This window comes from Muntiacus reevesi, chromosome 1, assembly GCF_963930625.1.
Source record: "Muntiacus reevesi chromosome 1, mMunRee1.1, whole genome shotgun sequence".
Classification (NCBI taxonomy): domain Eukaryota; kingdom Metazoa; phylum Chordata; class Mammalia; order Artiodactyla; family Cervidae; genus Muntiacus; species Muntiacus reevesi.
Genome location: NC_089249.1, coordinates 161,698,831 through 161,714,940, shown reverse-complemented (window position 1 = coordinate 161,714,940; position 16,110 = coordinate 161,698,831). Strand labels below are relative to the sequence as shown.

The window sequence follows — 16,110 nt, the reverse complement described above, 5'->3', positions numbered from 1 at the left end:
TCAAACAGAAAAATATATATATATTTACATCATTCCCTTTCTTGTAGCATTATGAAAATGATTTTCTAGTGCAAAAAGAGTGAATTTTGTTTTTGTAAATTAATTTCAATGAACAAAATTTTGAGCAAACAGATCACATTTTCAGAATACCACAGTGTTTTACCCTGATCTATGTTTGACAATCTACACCATATTGAATGGGTTAATGTATAGTATGCAGGTTACAGCCCACAGGGTTGCAATGAGTCAGACATGACTGAAGCAACTTAGCACACATAGTAATTAATAAGTAATTAATTAGAGATTTTGGATTATACATGGGACATATTGAGAGTTTTAATAAAACAGGAGGTGCAGTTCCGGTTAGGTGGCAGAGTTTGTTTACGTTGCTCTCAGACCTAGCGGTTGCATACCCCAGCTCAGCCTCCAAAATGGGGAAATCCTTCGCCAATTTCATGTGCAAGAAGGACTTTCATCCTGCTTCTAAATTCAACATCAAAAAAGTTTGGATGGCAGAACAGAAAATATCATATGATAAGAAGAAACAAGAAGAGTTAATGCAACAATATCTAAAAGAACAAGAATCATATGATAATAGATTGCTAATGGGAGATGAATGTGTAAAGAATGGCCTTAATTTCATGTATGAGGTTTCACCAGGGGCTAAGAAAGAAAACAAAGAGACAGAAGAAACAGAAGGAGAGACCGAATAAAAATTTGAATGGCAGAAAGGGGCCTCACGGGAAAAATATGCCAAAGATGACATGAACATCAGAGGTCAGCCCTTTGGTAATCAGGTTCGAAATGTGAGATGCGTTAAATGTCACAAATGGGGTCATGTCAACACAGATCGAGAATGTCCTTTGTTTGGTCTTTCTGGAATTAATGCAAGTTCAGTTCCCACTGATGGCTCAGGGCCATCGATGCACCCCTTGGAGCTAATAGCGGAGATGAGGAACAGTGGGTTTGCACTGAAACGAAATGTACTGGGGAGAAACTTGACCGTGAATGATCCATCACAGGAGTATGCTGCAAGCGAGGGTGAAGAAGATCCAGAAGTTGAATTTTTAAAGTCATTAACAATCAAACAAAAACAGAAACTCCTCAGGAAATTAGATCGACTTGAGAAGAAAACATAGAAAAAGAAAAAAGACAGAAAAAATAAAAAGCTTCAGAAGAGCAGAAGTAAACACAAAAAACATAAAAACAAGCCCTCCTCCTCCTCCTCCTCCCCCTCCCACTCTCTTCCTCCTCCTCCTCCTCCCCTAGTGACAGTTCAGAAAGCAGCAGTGAGAGTGACAGCAAAGGAAAAAAGTACAGAAGAAGAAAAGAAAGAAAAACAAGGGTTCAGGGAATAACAACAGTGATTCTGAAGAGACAGACAAGTCTAAGAAGAGAAAATGGGGTGAAGAACGTTCTTGCAGTCACAGTAACAAGGAAAAGCCTAAGTTTTTAAAACAAGAGAGTTCTGGGGAGAACAGCAAATGGAGCCATTCTGATTCTGACAGAAAGCCCAGAAGCCATGACCAGAATCCAGAGAAGAGAGGATCTGGAAGAAAGGAGAGGAGCAGCAGGACAGAGCAGGGATGAGAGGAGGAGAAGCCGAAGCAGAAGTCACAGCAGTTACAAGCCGAGAGAAATAAGGAAACGGCCGCGGCGCAGTCCAAGCGAAGAGTGGGACAGAAGTGACGCCAGATGCCGTGGCATGGATGCGTACAGAGGAGGGAAAGTGCATAGAGAGCATTATCGGGAGATAAACATACTAGAGTGATGCCAAAAGAATGGAGCAGAAGTAGAGACTAGAGACTTCCATGCGACGGTTAACCGAGAATAAAAATATCTCCACTTTTTTCTTGAATACCTTTAGCAAGGGCTAAATTGTATACTGTTGTCTTTCTAATAAGAGGCTCTATTTTAATTTTTCATCTCTGTGAACTGTTACATCAAGTACAAAACTACATGAATCCCATAAGAATAAACTTTGCAAATATTTGTAAGTAATCTATTTAGAGGCTGTAAAAATATATTCTGTTGACACATATTTATTGTACCCTATACTGAAATAAAAACCCCTTATTACTCAAAAAAAAAAAAAAGAGAGAGAGAGAGAACTCAGGTTGACAGCAGTTCACACTGGTAAAGAAAATAGTAAGTTATTGATACAAGTAGTTTAAAGGATTTAAAAACTGTGTACCTTCCTTCGTCCCTCCTCCTCTGCCTTTTTTTTTTTTTTTTTTTTGGCGCATAGAAAATGGAATCAATTCACTTAATTTGAGAGGTATACTTCAAAGAACTCATTTACATCACATCCTCTGCCATTACAGCCCTTAAATAAAGTATAATCAGGGTGTAGGAAGTATTATCCGTCACATTGGTTTAAAATACAATTCCATACATTGAACGACAGGCAGGAACCAGCAGTTCCCAACACGAGTGCAGGGTATTCTTGTTTTGCTTGATTTTAGCATGCATGGGGGGGGCTTCCCTGGTGGCTCAGTAGTAAAGAAACTGCCTGCCAAGGCAGGAGAGATAGGTTCGATCCCAGGGTTGGGAAGATCCCCTGGAGAAGGAAATGGCAACCCACTCCAGTATTCTTGTCTGGAAAATCCCATGGACAGAGGAGCCTGGGAGGCTAAAGCCATGGGGTCACAAGAGTTGGACACAGCGTAGCGACTAAGCAACTACAAACATGAATGAACTTCAGCAGTCAAGGTGAAATTGAATAATAGTAGTTTCTCAACAATACTGTTTACCAAATAACTGAGTAAATGCAACTTACTGCTAGCTCTTCAGGCCATAAATCACTACATAAATAGCAGATGCATAATGATTAGTGAACAATTATCACTTCTTTCTAAGGCTGTCAGTCACTGCACATCTGTTCTTCATTTCACATATGTTGAAGGCAGGAGGAGAAGGGGGTGACAGAGGATGAGGTGTTTGGATGGCGTCACTGAGTCAATGGACATGAGTTTGAGTGAACTCTGGGAGTTGGTGATGGACAGGGAGGCCTGGCGCGTTGCAGACCATGGGGTCACAAAGAGTTGGACACAACTGAGTGAATGAACTGAACTGAACTGAACTTTTCAAAGCTACTAAAATAGCTTCAGAATTCAGAGAATGCAAGCAAACCAATGGCTAAAAACGTCCAATTCATATTTCTTTAAAAATATATAAGTTCACCTTAAAAATATATAGTTTCAGCTTACTTGCACCCTGGAAGGTGACCTATAGGTTGCTTCAGACTAACTTCAGACTAACTCTGGCTTGTCTAAATCCATGAAGTAAGTAAGTAAGTGTTAGTCACTCAGTCGTGTCCGACCCTCTTCAATCCCATGGACTGAATCCCAAAACCCACCAGGTTCCTCTGTCCATGGAATTCTCCAGGCAAGAATACTGGAGTGGGTTGCCATTCCCTTCTCCAGGGGATCTTCCCAACCCAGAGATTGAACCCAGGTCTCCTACACTGTGGGTAGGTTCTTTACCATCTGAGCTATAGGGAGGAACCAGAAGATATCTGTGAACTCCTTTGCAATTCAGTGCCTGAACCATACCTTCTCCGATGAGGTCTGAATCCCTCCCAGGTCTATTCTTCCTTGGCTACTATCCCTTGGCCCTTGGATACCATATTGAGCTTCTTATATGTTACTCTTATTGTGGTTAACACTCCTTTACATCAAGTTTCCCTTCTATAACCATTTAGACCTAGAGAGGTATCTCTTTTTTGGACCTAGAGAGCTGCAATCTCTCTAAACCTTTCAAAGTAAGTATCATTATCTCCATTTTACTGTAGAGAAAATCTGAAGCTTCAATAACAATTGCTCAGTGTGGTTAGGAACTGCAGCTGAAGTCTCAAAATTAGTAAATGGAGGAGCTGGGTTTCCAAGCCTGTTTTGTCTATTTCATCTTTAGCCAATGTACTGGCCAAAAATATGGTCAATACAAAATATTGGCCTACCAAAATATTCAGCCCCTGAACATCCATGCATCCCATATGTTCCATCCCATACTGAGTTTCATCTCTCCTCCCTGCAACTTCTCTCTGAAATCCTGTTTCCTAAAGTTAAACCACACCCCAAAGTCTCTTCACTGAATTTGCCTTCTATCTCTTTACCAAAAATCTGAAATTTCCCTAGGGACAACACTCTCAGATGGGCTTATTCAGAAACTCTTTCAATAGTCTCCACTCTCAATTCTAAATTTTCTGCAACACAGTCTCTTCTCTTTTCTCTCCAACTTCTAACCCTACCATGCTGTTCTCTGGCTTAATCAAACCCCTTTGTCTTCTCATTTCTTCCTATTGTACCACTAATATCTTGATGTAGCCTGGATAGCGTCATCAACTCCTATCCTTCCTTTGCCTTTGTGATTTGGGGGCTTGGTGCATCCTGCCAGTCTTTGTACATGCTTGCCTGCTCTCCCAGTGCCCCAGGATCTCTCCTCAAGACTTGCTCCTTACTACTTTTCAAAACATGGTCAGCAAACATTCTATAACCTGCTGTGGAGTGGGAAGGTCAAACATTATTCTTCCTCTACAGGTTATATTCATCCTAACTGTCATCAACACCACAATCATCAGTTCTTTCTTAATGAGTCCAAAGCAGCTTCACTGGTACTCAGTTAGATTGAATCTGTATCACCTTCATGGGAACCATCACTTTTTTACTGAGGACTATTAATTAATGTATATTCAATTCTGATGCTAAAGAGTCCCAGTATTTGTCAGAAGGGAGCCTAATAGTTTTAAATTTCCTTTGGTTTCAAAGCAAGAATCTAACAATATTTCACCATGACACCATTTCTTTGAATAACCTGTCATTTTTTCTACTAGGTGATTTAGACTTTCAAATTCAAAGCTAAATTTGGAATGGGAAAGTCTGGGATGGCTCTATAAACTGTGGGATATCAGGATGATGACAAGGATAAAATAAATGCCAGGGACTTCTGCCTCTTTTTCTGTTTGTTCTCTAGTAGTAGAAAGGGTGAAAGCAAAACTTGGAAGTGATTCTCTCAAGGTGAAAGCTTACCTCTCTGACTCAGACTTCACTGAGGTATTCCTTGCTTTTCTTGGTATGATAGATGCTGTGTGGCCAGTACAATTCCTAAGATTCTGTGGAGCAATTTTTCTGTGCCTCCTAGAAGGTGTTGGGGACTCTAAGTGGCCACAGTCATGGATAAAAGGCTCTGACACTGGTAAGAGAAGCCAGCACCGATTATGATCTTTATATCCTTCCATACCTGTTGATATCCTCTTGAATAAAGTACTCTGTTAACACCATTATTACTCAATTCAGATTTGAACAAATATTTATTTTGAAAGTTCTACCCTGGGAGAACATAGATGAAGGTATCCCTGAGGAGCAGTGGTTGTTTGCAGTCAGGACTTCTTTGTTTGGTATCTTGAAGGGATATTATTTTTCTACAGTTTTGCTGATAAGCTTCTTGGTGACAGATCCTATTTCTTGAACTCACCAAGAATGAAGTATACACAAATACCAACCTTTTCAATTGTATTGCTAGCTATCCCTTTCCAGAGAGCAGAATGGCTCCTCTCTGTAAGTGGAAATGGTCTCAGCTGTTAGCTTGGTAATTGAGTCATTAGGAAAAAGAAGTCAACTATAACAAGAAGAATGGCAATGTTTATGTAAAGCAAGCAGTGTATCAAGCACTGTTTTGAGAATGTTACCTACATTGACTTCTCACAACAATCCTATAAAGTGATGGTTTGCTGCAAAATATGAGCTCTGACCCACTACAATTTCTTTTGGGTGACATTTTACCTGTGTACTGAGAGACCCTCAAAGTATCTCTTCACTATAGCAGGGGCACATCATGTAAATTCTGGATGGACAATCACCAACCCTTGAATCCCATTCCAAAGGTCACCTTTCCTTTACCCTGAAACTATGTTTCTTTAGATCTGTTCATGCTCTCGATTGAGATAAAATAAAGTTCACTAATCTGAGTCCTATGAGACATCTTGTCCCATCTACCTAGAGTTGATTTAATAGGTCCAATCTTCACGACTTCAGTTACTCAACATTTGCTTTCAGTAAATGCTTTGATTTGTCAAACTCTTTGCTGGGCCCTGGGGAAACAGGAAAGAATTAGACATGGGTCTTTGCTCGGCAAGATTTCCATAGTTAGTCTCTTGGTGTTTGAAGATAGCCCACTGGAGCCATCATCATGTCCCACCCAGGTACTTACTTTCACATATCATCTCCCCTAACAGTCAGTGATTCTTGCCTGTCCATAGGGTTATAGGAGGGAATAGGGTGGAAGGACCACAGAACCTATGGTTTCAGGCCTGGTCGTAGCCTTCTGTGTTCCAGGGACCTCATTCAGTGGGCCTGCCCCAGCCTGTTAGCTTAAGGAAAGCCCTCTTTACATCTTTGTTTCTGAGGCTGTAGATGATGGGGTTGAGAAAGGCAGAGATGACGTTGTAGAACAGGGCCAGTTTCTTGTCCCGCTCCGGGGAGGCATTGGCCCCAGGGTTCATGTACATAAACATGGCAGGTCCACAGAACATGGTGACCACAGTGATGTGGGAGGCACAGGTGGAGAAGGCCTTGAGCCGACCTTGGGCTGAGCGTATTCTCAATATGGTGGCAAAGATGCGGATGTAAGAAGTCAGAATGAAGAAAAGGGGTACCAGAAGAAGGATGAAACCTAGGATGAAATCTACTTGGTCATTGAGGGATGTATCTGCACAGGCCAGCTTCAGAACAGCAGGAACCTCACAGAAGAAGTGGTTGATCTCATTGGGGCCACAGTAGGGCAGGCGCATAGTGAAGACAGTGTAAACTAGAGAGCAGCTGACCCCCCAAAGTCCACAAAAGACCACCATTGCCCCACACAGCCATGGGCTCATGATAACCTTGTACCTGAGTGGGTAGCAGATGGCCACATATCTATCATAGGCCATGACAGAGAACAGCCAGCCCTCAGTGATGCCCAGCACCAGAAAGATGTACATCTGGGCCACACACCCAACATAAGAGATAGTTTTCTTCTGACAGACCAGATGCACCAGCATCTGGGGCACAGTGGTGGTGACATAGCTCATATCCAGCAGAGAGAGGACACTGAGGAAAAAGTACATGGGTGTGTGGAGGCGGGAGTCCAGGTGGATTATGGAGACAATGAGCCCGTTGCCCACAAGGGTAGAGAGGTAGAGGAAGAGGAAGATGTTGAAGAGGATTGCATTAATTTGGGAATCCTTGGAGAAGCCCAGAAGGATGAACTCAGACACAGAGCTCTGGTTCTCCCAGAGGAAATCCTGCATTCTCCTTCAGCTGCAGAAAGAGAAATGAACCAACTATTAGTCTAGCTTAGGATACATATCAATTACCATGATTGTTCAGTTGTTGGCAAGGCCGGTGATTTTATTCAGATACTACTTGGGATTAATCCCAGGTCATTGACTGAGGCCTATCTAGGATGAGGCTAAATTTGGGAAGGGGAGGGAAAACTTTATGAGATTTTCATTTTCTCAAGTATGAATTTTTCATCAAAACTTCCAGTTTCTCATTGTGTTCCCTCTCTTAGTCCTAGCAAGGCCACCTGCTTTCTTGTGCTTCAGGAGCCACCATCACACAGCTCATTGCTTGAGGTTCTTCTGCCTTAGTCTTGGTATAGAGTGTGATGACAAAGATTTGAAGTTTCCTTCTCCCTCCTGTAAAAAACCAAATCACTCAAAACTCTTTCCTTTGGTGCTTTAAACTTCAGATCACTACATATATATAGGCAGGGCAAGTCAGAAATATGGGCAAGATTATATGACTCCAGAAACATGAAAAATTTTTTGGAAATTTTACCCAGGCCTGTGTTTCTTGAATCTTTGGTGTCTCTGGAAGCTTCCTCATATCTGATTTTCTTTCAGATGGAGTTGCTCACCACTGGGCCTCTTCTTGGCCTGATTCACAACTGAAAAGAAGTTTTCCTGTTTGACCCTCAAACTATCACTGAGGCAGAATAATAGCTGTCTTTTCAGCCTAAAGTCGACTTTGGCATCTCTGACCCTTTCTGCTTGAAGGGAATACCCTCCCAGTGCTAATCAGTACTTTGGGGTCTCTTTTTCTCCTAGAGTCAAGATTTATGACAGTCAGGGAGCCCCAGAGTTTAGTTTATATCTCAAAAGTTAGAGTTTATTCTTCGTTTGTGGAGTCATAGGAAGTGGTTCTAGTGTAGGAACATGGGATTTGAAATCGGAAGATGGATAGTCAAGTCTTGGTACTTCAACTGTGGCCTGTTCAAATAACTTAATCTCCTTGAGCCTCATTCCCTTCTCTGTAAAATCTACATACTATCTACCAGGAATAGGAACGGAACCTGTGAGAAGTAATATATGACATGCATGGCATACACGGCACTGTTCCCGGCACAAACTGGAAGCTCAGTGATGTTCATTCCAGTGAAACTGTCTTCCTGGTGTTGTTCATCAAATGGTAAACAAAAACTGAAAGAGACCAGAACAAACATGGTATATTCCTAATCTTGAAGAAGTTCACGGTCTTTTTGGGGAAGTAGAATAAAGACACAAACCACATTCCAATGTATTTAGCACTCTGATGGAAATATGGGCTGGCAGTCAATGCTCTGTGCTAAGCACTAGGGATACAGAAATAAAAAACTTCTACCTCAAAGAACACATATAGGAAGGAGACAGATACACAGTTAATGGTACTCAAATGATAAGTGCTGTGACAAGAGTAAGTATAGGGGGTCATGGGGACCCATTAAAGGAGCTCCTGAACTAGCTTTGAAAGCTAGACTTCTCCAAGAAGAGGGCCCATGATGTGAATCTTAAAACATGAATAGGAATTAGCTAAGCAAAGAAATCAAAGAAGAGTTTTGCAAGCAAATGGAGTAGTAGGTACAAAGTGTCAAACGAAGAGAGAGCTTTGTGCAACCAGGGAACACATGTGATAAGGTCTGAGGGCAGGCTGGTTTGCAAACAATAGAAAGAAAAAGGTATTGTGTACCTTGGTAATGAGCATGGACTTGATCATTTAGGCCATGTCAAGTATCAGATGAGTTTTAAGCAGAGAAGTAATTCATTGAGGCTTAGATTTTAGAAAATCACTGTTTGGGTGGAAGTTAGGAAAAGACACTGGAGAAAGACCAGCTGGGAGGTATGAAGGAAAGACAGAAAAAGGGTAATATTCCTGACAACAAAGAAGAGAAGCGAGATTAGAGTGAGGTGTGCAGGACTTGGTAACTGAGAGGTACAGAAGATGAGGAAGAGGGAGGAAACAAGGATGAGTTTGAGGTTTCAGACCTGGGAAGCTAAGTTGACAGTATTACCATTACAAGACAGGTGGGGGTGAAAGAAAGAGTGATGGAGTGGGGGAGAAAATGGCCAGAAAGTCATTATTAATTCTATTATAGACATGCAGAGTTTGAAACACTGAGTGTCCTTGAGGATCTGATCATCAAAGAGTTAGACAGATTGCCTTGGAGCTCAGGAAAGAGATTTGAGCAGAAAATCAAACTTTAGAAGGTAATTAAGGCACAGAATGGAGGAGAACTCTCAGAGATAACTCAGAGAGAGTGTAGAGGCTCCAAAGATGCAAGCTGGGAGGAGGAACACTGGAGAGATCAGCAGGAGAAGAGATCAACTTGAACAAGAGCATCCAGGGAGGCAGGAGAGCTTGACAGTGTAACTTCAGGAAGCCACCATCTCCAAGGGTGCATATGATGCTAAATGCTATAGAGAGAGCAAGAGGAATTAAAACTGTTCAAAAAATGTAATAATGCCAAAGTTATTAGTGGCTTGGATGTGGGAAATTTCCATGGAGTGATGAAGTCAGAAATCAGGTATCAGTGAGTTATGAGAAGTGAACTTGACTATAAAGAGAAGGACTGAGATGAGGAGATATCTAAGATTGGGACATAAGGTGGACGGAGTGTTTTGTTTCCTTTGTCATTTTCTTAAGATAAAAGAGAGTTCAGACTGTGTATTACACTGGGGGAAATCCAAAAGAGAGGGAAAGAGGTGCTATTGTATGGTCTCTGAGGAAGCAGACAGCAACAAAACTAAGAGCACCAGTCTTGAGAGGCAGTTTCAATAGAGCAAAAACAAAGGGGACGATGCACGAATGAGGAGGATACCGATCATTTAACTCTGTGTGTGTATGCACTCAGTCATTTCTGACATTTAACTGTGACCACCAGGAAATTCAAGATCACATTCCCATGGACCAGTCTCACAGGTTCTTTCTTCACATCTCATGTAGGTGGTGAGGAAGAAGCTCTGATCACCTGATTGCAAATCAGATTTCAAATCTCAACTGGATAGAACAAGAAGTGTATGCCAGCCAAAAGAAATGCTATAGCACCAATGTAAAGTTCCCTGTCCCTCCCTTGTGCTCACAGAGCCATTCATACATAGCCAGTTCAGCTGAGAAATACCTGAAGACTGAAAGGGGATCAAAACAACGGTGTTTCTAAAGCATCATCGTAAAGTGACAAAACTGAGAAAAGATACTGTGAGATCACAGGAGGTGTCATGGAACTATGTCTGCAGAAGCCAGACCACCTTCTGGGGCCACTTTTTAAGGGGACAATAGGTAAGTTGAAAGAGGTTGTAATGAAACGTCTGGAAACAACATGATGTGAGGAAGAGTTGAGGTAAGTAGGGGTGTTTGCCATGTGGAATGAAAGGGTAGGAGAATTCTGGAAGCTGAGGGCCTACTCTCTGAAAGGTTTTCATGTGGAAGATGGATGAGACTTGTTCCAGGTCCTAAAAAGTGCACTTGTGAATTATACTAGGGAGGTAAGTTCCAGCAAAATATAACTAACTTACATTAGTGAGGGCAGATCATGGATAGGATCAACTGACCTGGGAGATAGTGAACTTGCTGACCCCATAAGAGGATCAAACAAAGTGTCACTGCGACCAGTCCTGCTGGTCAGGTAGGAAGGTCTCTGGTTCACCATTTCTGGAGGAGTTAGGACTTTGTCATCCTTCTATGCACTTCTTCTTTCAGCTTCATCTGGACCTGATGCCTGATGCCTGGACCATCGTAGTAGTCTCTCAGTAAGCATCCCACTTGTAGTCTTTACCACATACTCAGGGACCAGAGTGAGGAATGTGCAGAGGGATAGAAGGACCAGGAGGAAGTGAGTGGGGAGCTCCAAGCCCACTATGAGCCGTCTTTCCATCCATCCCAAGGCCTGGCCTAAGGCTGTACCAGGAAGCAGTGCTAGGATACCAATATCCTGTTTAGTAGCAGTTACATCTCTCCCCTTCCCAAATGAGAACTTCACAGCTCTTCCCACTTGTAATGTCTCCTTCCAGGCTCCAACTTCTATTAACTTGTCCTCAACACCTTTATCTATCCTTACCAATGTCTTGACCTGTATCCTCACTGGGCTTCAGAGGAGAGTCAAATGCCTCAGCTCCATACAACAGCCTTCACTTTCTTCTACTTTCCTCTCCCTCAGTTGAGGAGCTCACCCAGAAAACAAATAAAGAAGGAAAGAATAGACAAAGAGACAGACAGATCACTGTTCACAGAGAAATCAGTGAACAGAGGAGGACAAAGGTCAGGGAGCAGGCCTGGGTGGCCTGATGTGGATGGAAAGGAGGTGGAAGCAGGCAGGCACACAGCCAGACATGTGGGGAACACAGGGTTGCCCAGGAGTGACAGAGCATGCTTCAGTTCCCTGTTTCAGGCCCTTCTCCTTACCTGGTGCCGGGTTCAGGGTGGGATGCATTGGGGGCCTGCTGGGTCCTCCTTTAGCATTCTGCTCCTGATCCTCAGGGAGGACAGATCAGATTTTTTAATGAGCCTCTGTGGGATTCTCCAAGCCCCACAGCAGCCCTCCCAAGCCCCAGACTCACTTTTCACCCTCTCAGTGTAGCACTGAAGACCAAACACTCAAGAGTCTGATCCTCCCATCCCGATGCCTCCTGTTTGTTTCAGGCGCTCCCTACTCAGCTTTACAGTTCAACGGGCCAGAAATATGAGTATCAGTTAGAGCAAGTGCTTGGATTGAGAAATGGCAGAGGGGTTGGGAGGGCTGGGCAGGCAAGCCAGGGAAGGTTTCTATGCACCATAAAGAATAGGTTTGGGGATCAGGAAAGGGCTACACTCTGCACTCATCCCCCAGGACCCTGTCTTCATCATGCCCTGCTGGGTACTGGTCTGCATTATATCTTAGGATTTCAAAAGACTGTGGCATCCTGTAGAGAAGTGAATATGCCCTAAGAGATCCTTCATGGAACCTGGATCAGGATGAACAGCTGATAAATATTCCACATAGGAGCAATGGTGGTTTAATCACTAAGTCGTGTCTGACTCTTGCAACCACATGGACTGTAGCCTACCAGGCTCCTCTGTCCACGGTGTTCTCCAGGCAAGAATACTGGAGTGGGTTGCCATTTCCTTCTCCAACATAGGAGCAAAGCCTTGAACAATTCAAAGACCTGTGATCAAATCCTGGTTCTACCACTTAACTGATGGTGCAGTATTGGACAAGATACCTGTAGTACTGGACAGAACTCTGTTTGTAGCTCTTTTCTCCTTCTACACTCTTCCTCTGGGTGATCTCATCCCCTCCAATGGCTTCAGTTTCCACAGAAGTGCTAATGACACTCAGATTCCTATCTTTAGACCTTTCTCTTGAGTGCTAACCTCATCAATTCAATAGATAACGAGGGTCCCACAAGCTCCCTTAGTCCAACTAAACTCATTATCTGTCCTCCTGACCTCCCTTCCCAATCCCCTGTTCCCAGTCTCAGTGAATGGCTCCATCACTCATTTGATTAACCAGACCTGGGATTCATCCTTGACTCCTCTGTCTACCTCACCATTTCCTAATGAGGTACCTAGACCCATAGAGTCTACCTCATAAAGACCTCTTATTTAAAACCAACCTCTCATGTTCAGTAATTACTCTTTTATTTAATAGTTCAGTTTCTCATCAGTTCCTGCCTGAATGAGTGCAGCAGCTGGTATCCTTCTCCTTCAATTTAGTTTCCACATGAGAGCCAGAGTGATCATTCCAGATGTAAATCTGGTTCTTAATGGTTCTTAAGATGGTGGCGTCGTGGTTCTTAATGGATGATGTCATGCCTCTTTTATCTCTATTACTGCAAAATCTACCCTCTTTAGGCTGTTTTGAAGGGTATGAAGTTTATGTTTTGTTAATTTATTCCTAAGAATTTTATTTTTATGGGGTTAAAAATAATGTTCATGCATGCTCAGTTGCTCAGTTGTTTCTGACTCTTTGCAACTCCCATGGACTGTAGCCCACCAGGACCTTCTGTCCACAGGATTATCTCAACAAGAATACTGGAGTGTGTTGCCATTTTCTTCTCCAGTGGATCTTGCTGACCCAGGGATCAAACCTGCATCTCCTGTGGCTCCTGCATTAGCAGGCAGATTCTTTACCATTGAGCTGCCTGGGAAGCCCATCATAAATAATATTATGTATTTAATTCTAGTTTCCAATTGTTCATTGCTAGTATATAGGAATAAAATTGATTTTTATGTATTCATCCTGAACCCTGTAACATTACTAAACTAATTAATTATAGGAGTTTTAATGTAGAATCCTTGATTTTTCACATAGACAACTAGGTTATTTGAAAATAGATGCAATTTTACTTCTTCCTTTCCTGTATTCTCTTTCCTAGCCTTATTGTACTGGCTAAAGTTTACAGTGCTATTTTGAATAGGATTGTTGAGAGCCAGCATCCTTGTTTTGGTACTGATTTTAGGAGGGAAAGCATTTAATCTTTCATCATTTTGTGATGTTAGTTGGAGGTTTTAATGTAGATTTTTTTCTTTTTTTCTTTTTTTTTTTTTTGGTCAGAATAAGGAAATTTCCTTTCATTTCCAGTTCACTGAGTTTTGTTTTTTTTTTCAAATCATCAATGTGGGGAAAGGACATTTGTAGTCATAAGCATTTGAAATAGCTTTATGCAAATATGTCTGAATGATGCGTAAGTAGTTCTTATTGTCAAAGGGACTCAGGGATGAGATGAGAGTTAGATCCTTTTTTTTTCTTTTTTATTTATTTTTATTAGTTGGAGGCTAATTACTTTACAATATTATAGTGGTTTTTGCCATACATTGACATGAATCAGTCATGGATTTACATGTGTTCCCCATCCCGATCCCCCCTCCCGAAAGCTACACCCTTTAAGATCTCTATGTGTTTCTGAGGCCAAAGTTGAGAGTTTAGTTGGTGGCACTGAGTTTGGGGAGTAGAAAAAAATCTTTCATCCTAGATGAAAGTAGTTAGAAAGCTTCCTGAGAAGAGACCCATACGAGGCCTTGATGAACAAGTAAGGGGATAGTAGGCAAGAGTGAGGCGGACACTCCAGGTGGAGTAGCCTATGCAAAGACTTGGGGAGTCAGGACTGGCCAGAGTAAGGGATCATGTTGGGAGGTGGGGAAATTAGGTGGGCCTGCTGTGGGTTTCTACTGCCCTGAGAGCTCTGAAAAATAAGGTCCAATCGTGTCAGCAGATAATCCTCACATGCCCTTCCTTTTTATTTATTTATTTACTGGCCATGCCATGCAGCATGTGGGATCTTAATTCCCCAACCAGGGATCAGATCTGCACCCTGTGCTTTAGAATCATGGAGTCCTAACCCCTGGACTGCTGGGGAAGTCCTCTCACATATCCTTTCTAATGGCCCCAGAACAATTTTCTTAATAAGCCCTCAGGAAACACAATCAGAATGTCTTGCTGACAATTTCATCTTTTTCCTCCAGAAAATCAAGGCTCCTCTTTCCTCCAGACTTCTCTTCTTAGAGGCTACAGCCTTCAGGCAGAAACCCTGGGACTAGAGTAGGCTCTTCCCTTCTCACAATCCATCCATATCACTCTTAGGGCCTATGTTCCCTTAATGCTTGGGGATTGCTAAGAGCTCTCTAGGATGTCAACTCCCCTAAATTTATCTCCTGGGGAAAGTTGCTAATAAGCAAAGTGTACTCTTAGCATTTAGTACTCTTTAGTGTTTTCTCAACATCCAGATAATCCTTGGTTTACAAATAAAACTTGTTTCTAAGCAACTAAGTGCAATTAGAATATTTTGATAATTGAATCCTATTAGACTTGTAGAGAGTAGCCAATTTACAAGATTTATCTTGTATTGCTTTTTACAAAGCAATTAATATTTATCTGACCCCAGAGGAGATAAATTTAAATTTACTTTGACAGCATGAGTTTAGTTCCTGGTTACTGTGGCAGCTGATACGATTCAGTTTAGTTCAGTTCAGTCGCTCAGTCATGTCTGACTCTTTGCCACCCCATGGACTGCAGCACACCAGGCTTCCCTGTCCATCACCAACTCCCGGTGCTTGCTCAAACTCCTGTCTATCAAGTCAGTGATGCCATCCAACCATCTCATCTCCTGTCGTTCCCTTCTCCTCCTGCCTTCAATCTTTCTCAGCATCAGGGTCTTTTCCAATGAGTCAGTTCTTTGCATCAGGTGACCAAAGTATTGGAGCTTCAGTCCTTCCAATGAATATTCAGGACTAATTTCCTTTAGAATTGACTGGTTTGATCTCCTTGCAGTCCAAGGGACTCTCAAGAGTCTTCTCCAATACCACAGTTCAAAAGTACCAATTCTTTGGTGCTCAGCTTTCTTTGTGGTCCAACTGTCACATCCATACATGGCTACTGGAAAAACAATAGCTTTGACTCTATGGACCTTGGTTGGCAACATAATGTCTTTGCTTTTTAATATGCTGTCTAGGTTGGTCATAGCTCTTCTTTCAAGGAGCAAGCATCTTTTAATTTCATGGCTGCAGGCACCATCTGCAGTGATTTTGGAGCTCCCCCAAAATAAAGTCTCTCACTCTTTCCATTGTTTCCCCATCTATTTGCCATGAGTGATGGGACCAGATGCCATAATCTTAGTTTTTTGAATGTTGAGTTTCAAGCCAGCTTTTTCACTCTCCTCTTTCACTTTCATCAAGAGGCTCTTTAGTTCCTCTTCACTCTACCATAAGGGTGGTGTTATCTGCATATCTGAGGTTATTGATATTTCTCCCGGCAATCTTGTTTCCAGCTTGTGCTTCATCCAGCCTAGCATTTCACATGATGTACTCTGCATATAAGTTAAATAAGCAGGGTGACAATATACAG

General features: G+C 42.2%; 1 protein-coding gene and 1 pseudogene across 1 annotated transcript; one reads left to right on the top strand and one right to left on the bottom strand.

Annotated features, from left to right (window-relative positions):
* The first annotated feature begins 364 nt into the window (after positions 1 to 364).
* LOC136151030 (corepressor interacting with RBPJ 1 pseudogene) lies at positions 365 to 1,771 on the top strand (annotated as a pseudogene).
* A 4,566-nt stretch (positions 1,772 to 6,337) lies between these two features.
* Positions 6,338 to 7,285, bottom strand: LOC136153197 (putative olfactory receptor 2B3). Its single transcript, XM_065914800.1, has one exon. It carries the CDS (start codon positions 7,283 to 7,285, stop codon positions 6,338 to 6,340), a length of 948 nt encoding a protein of 315 aa, XP_065770872.1.
* Positions 7,286 to 16,110: the final 8,825 nt, after the last annotated feature.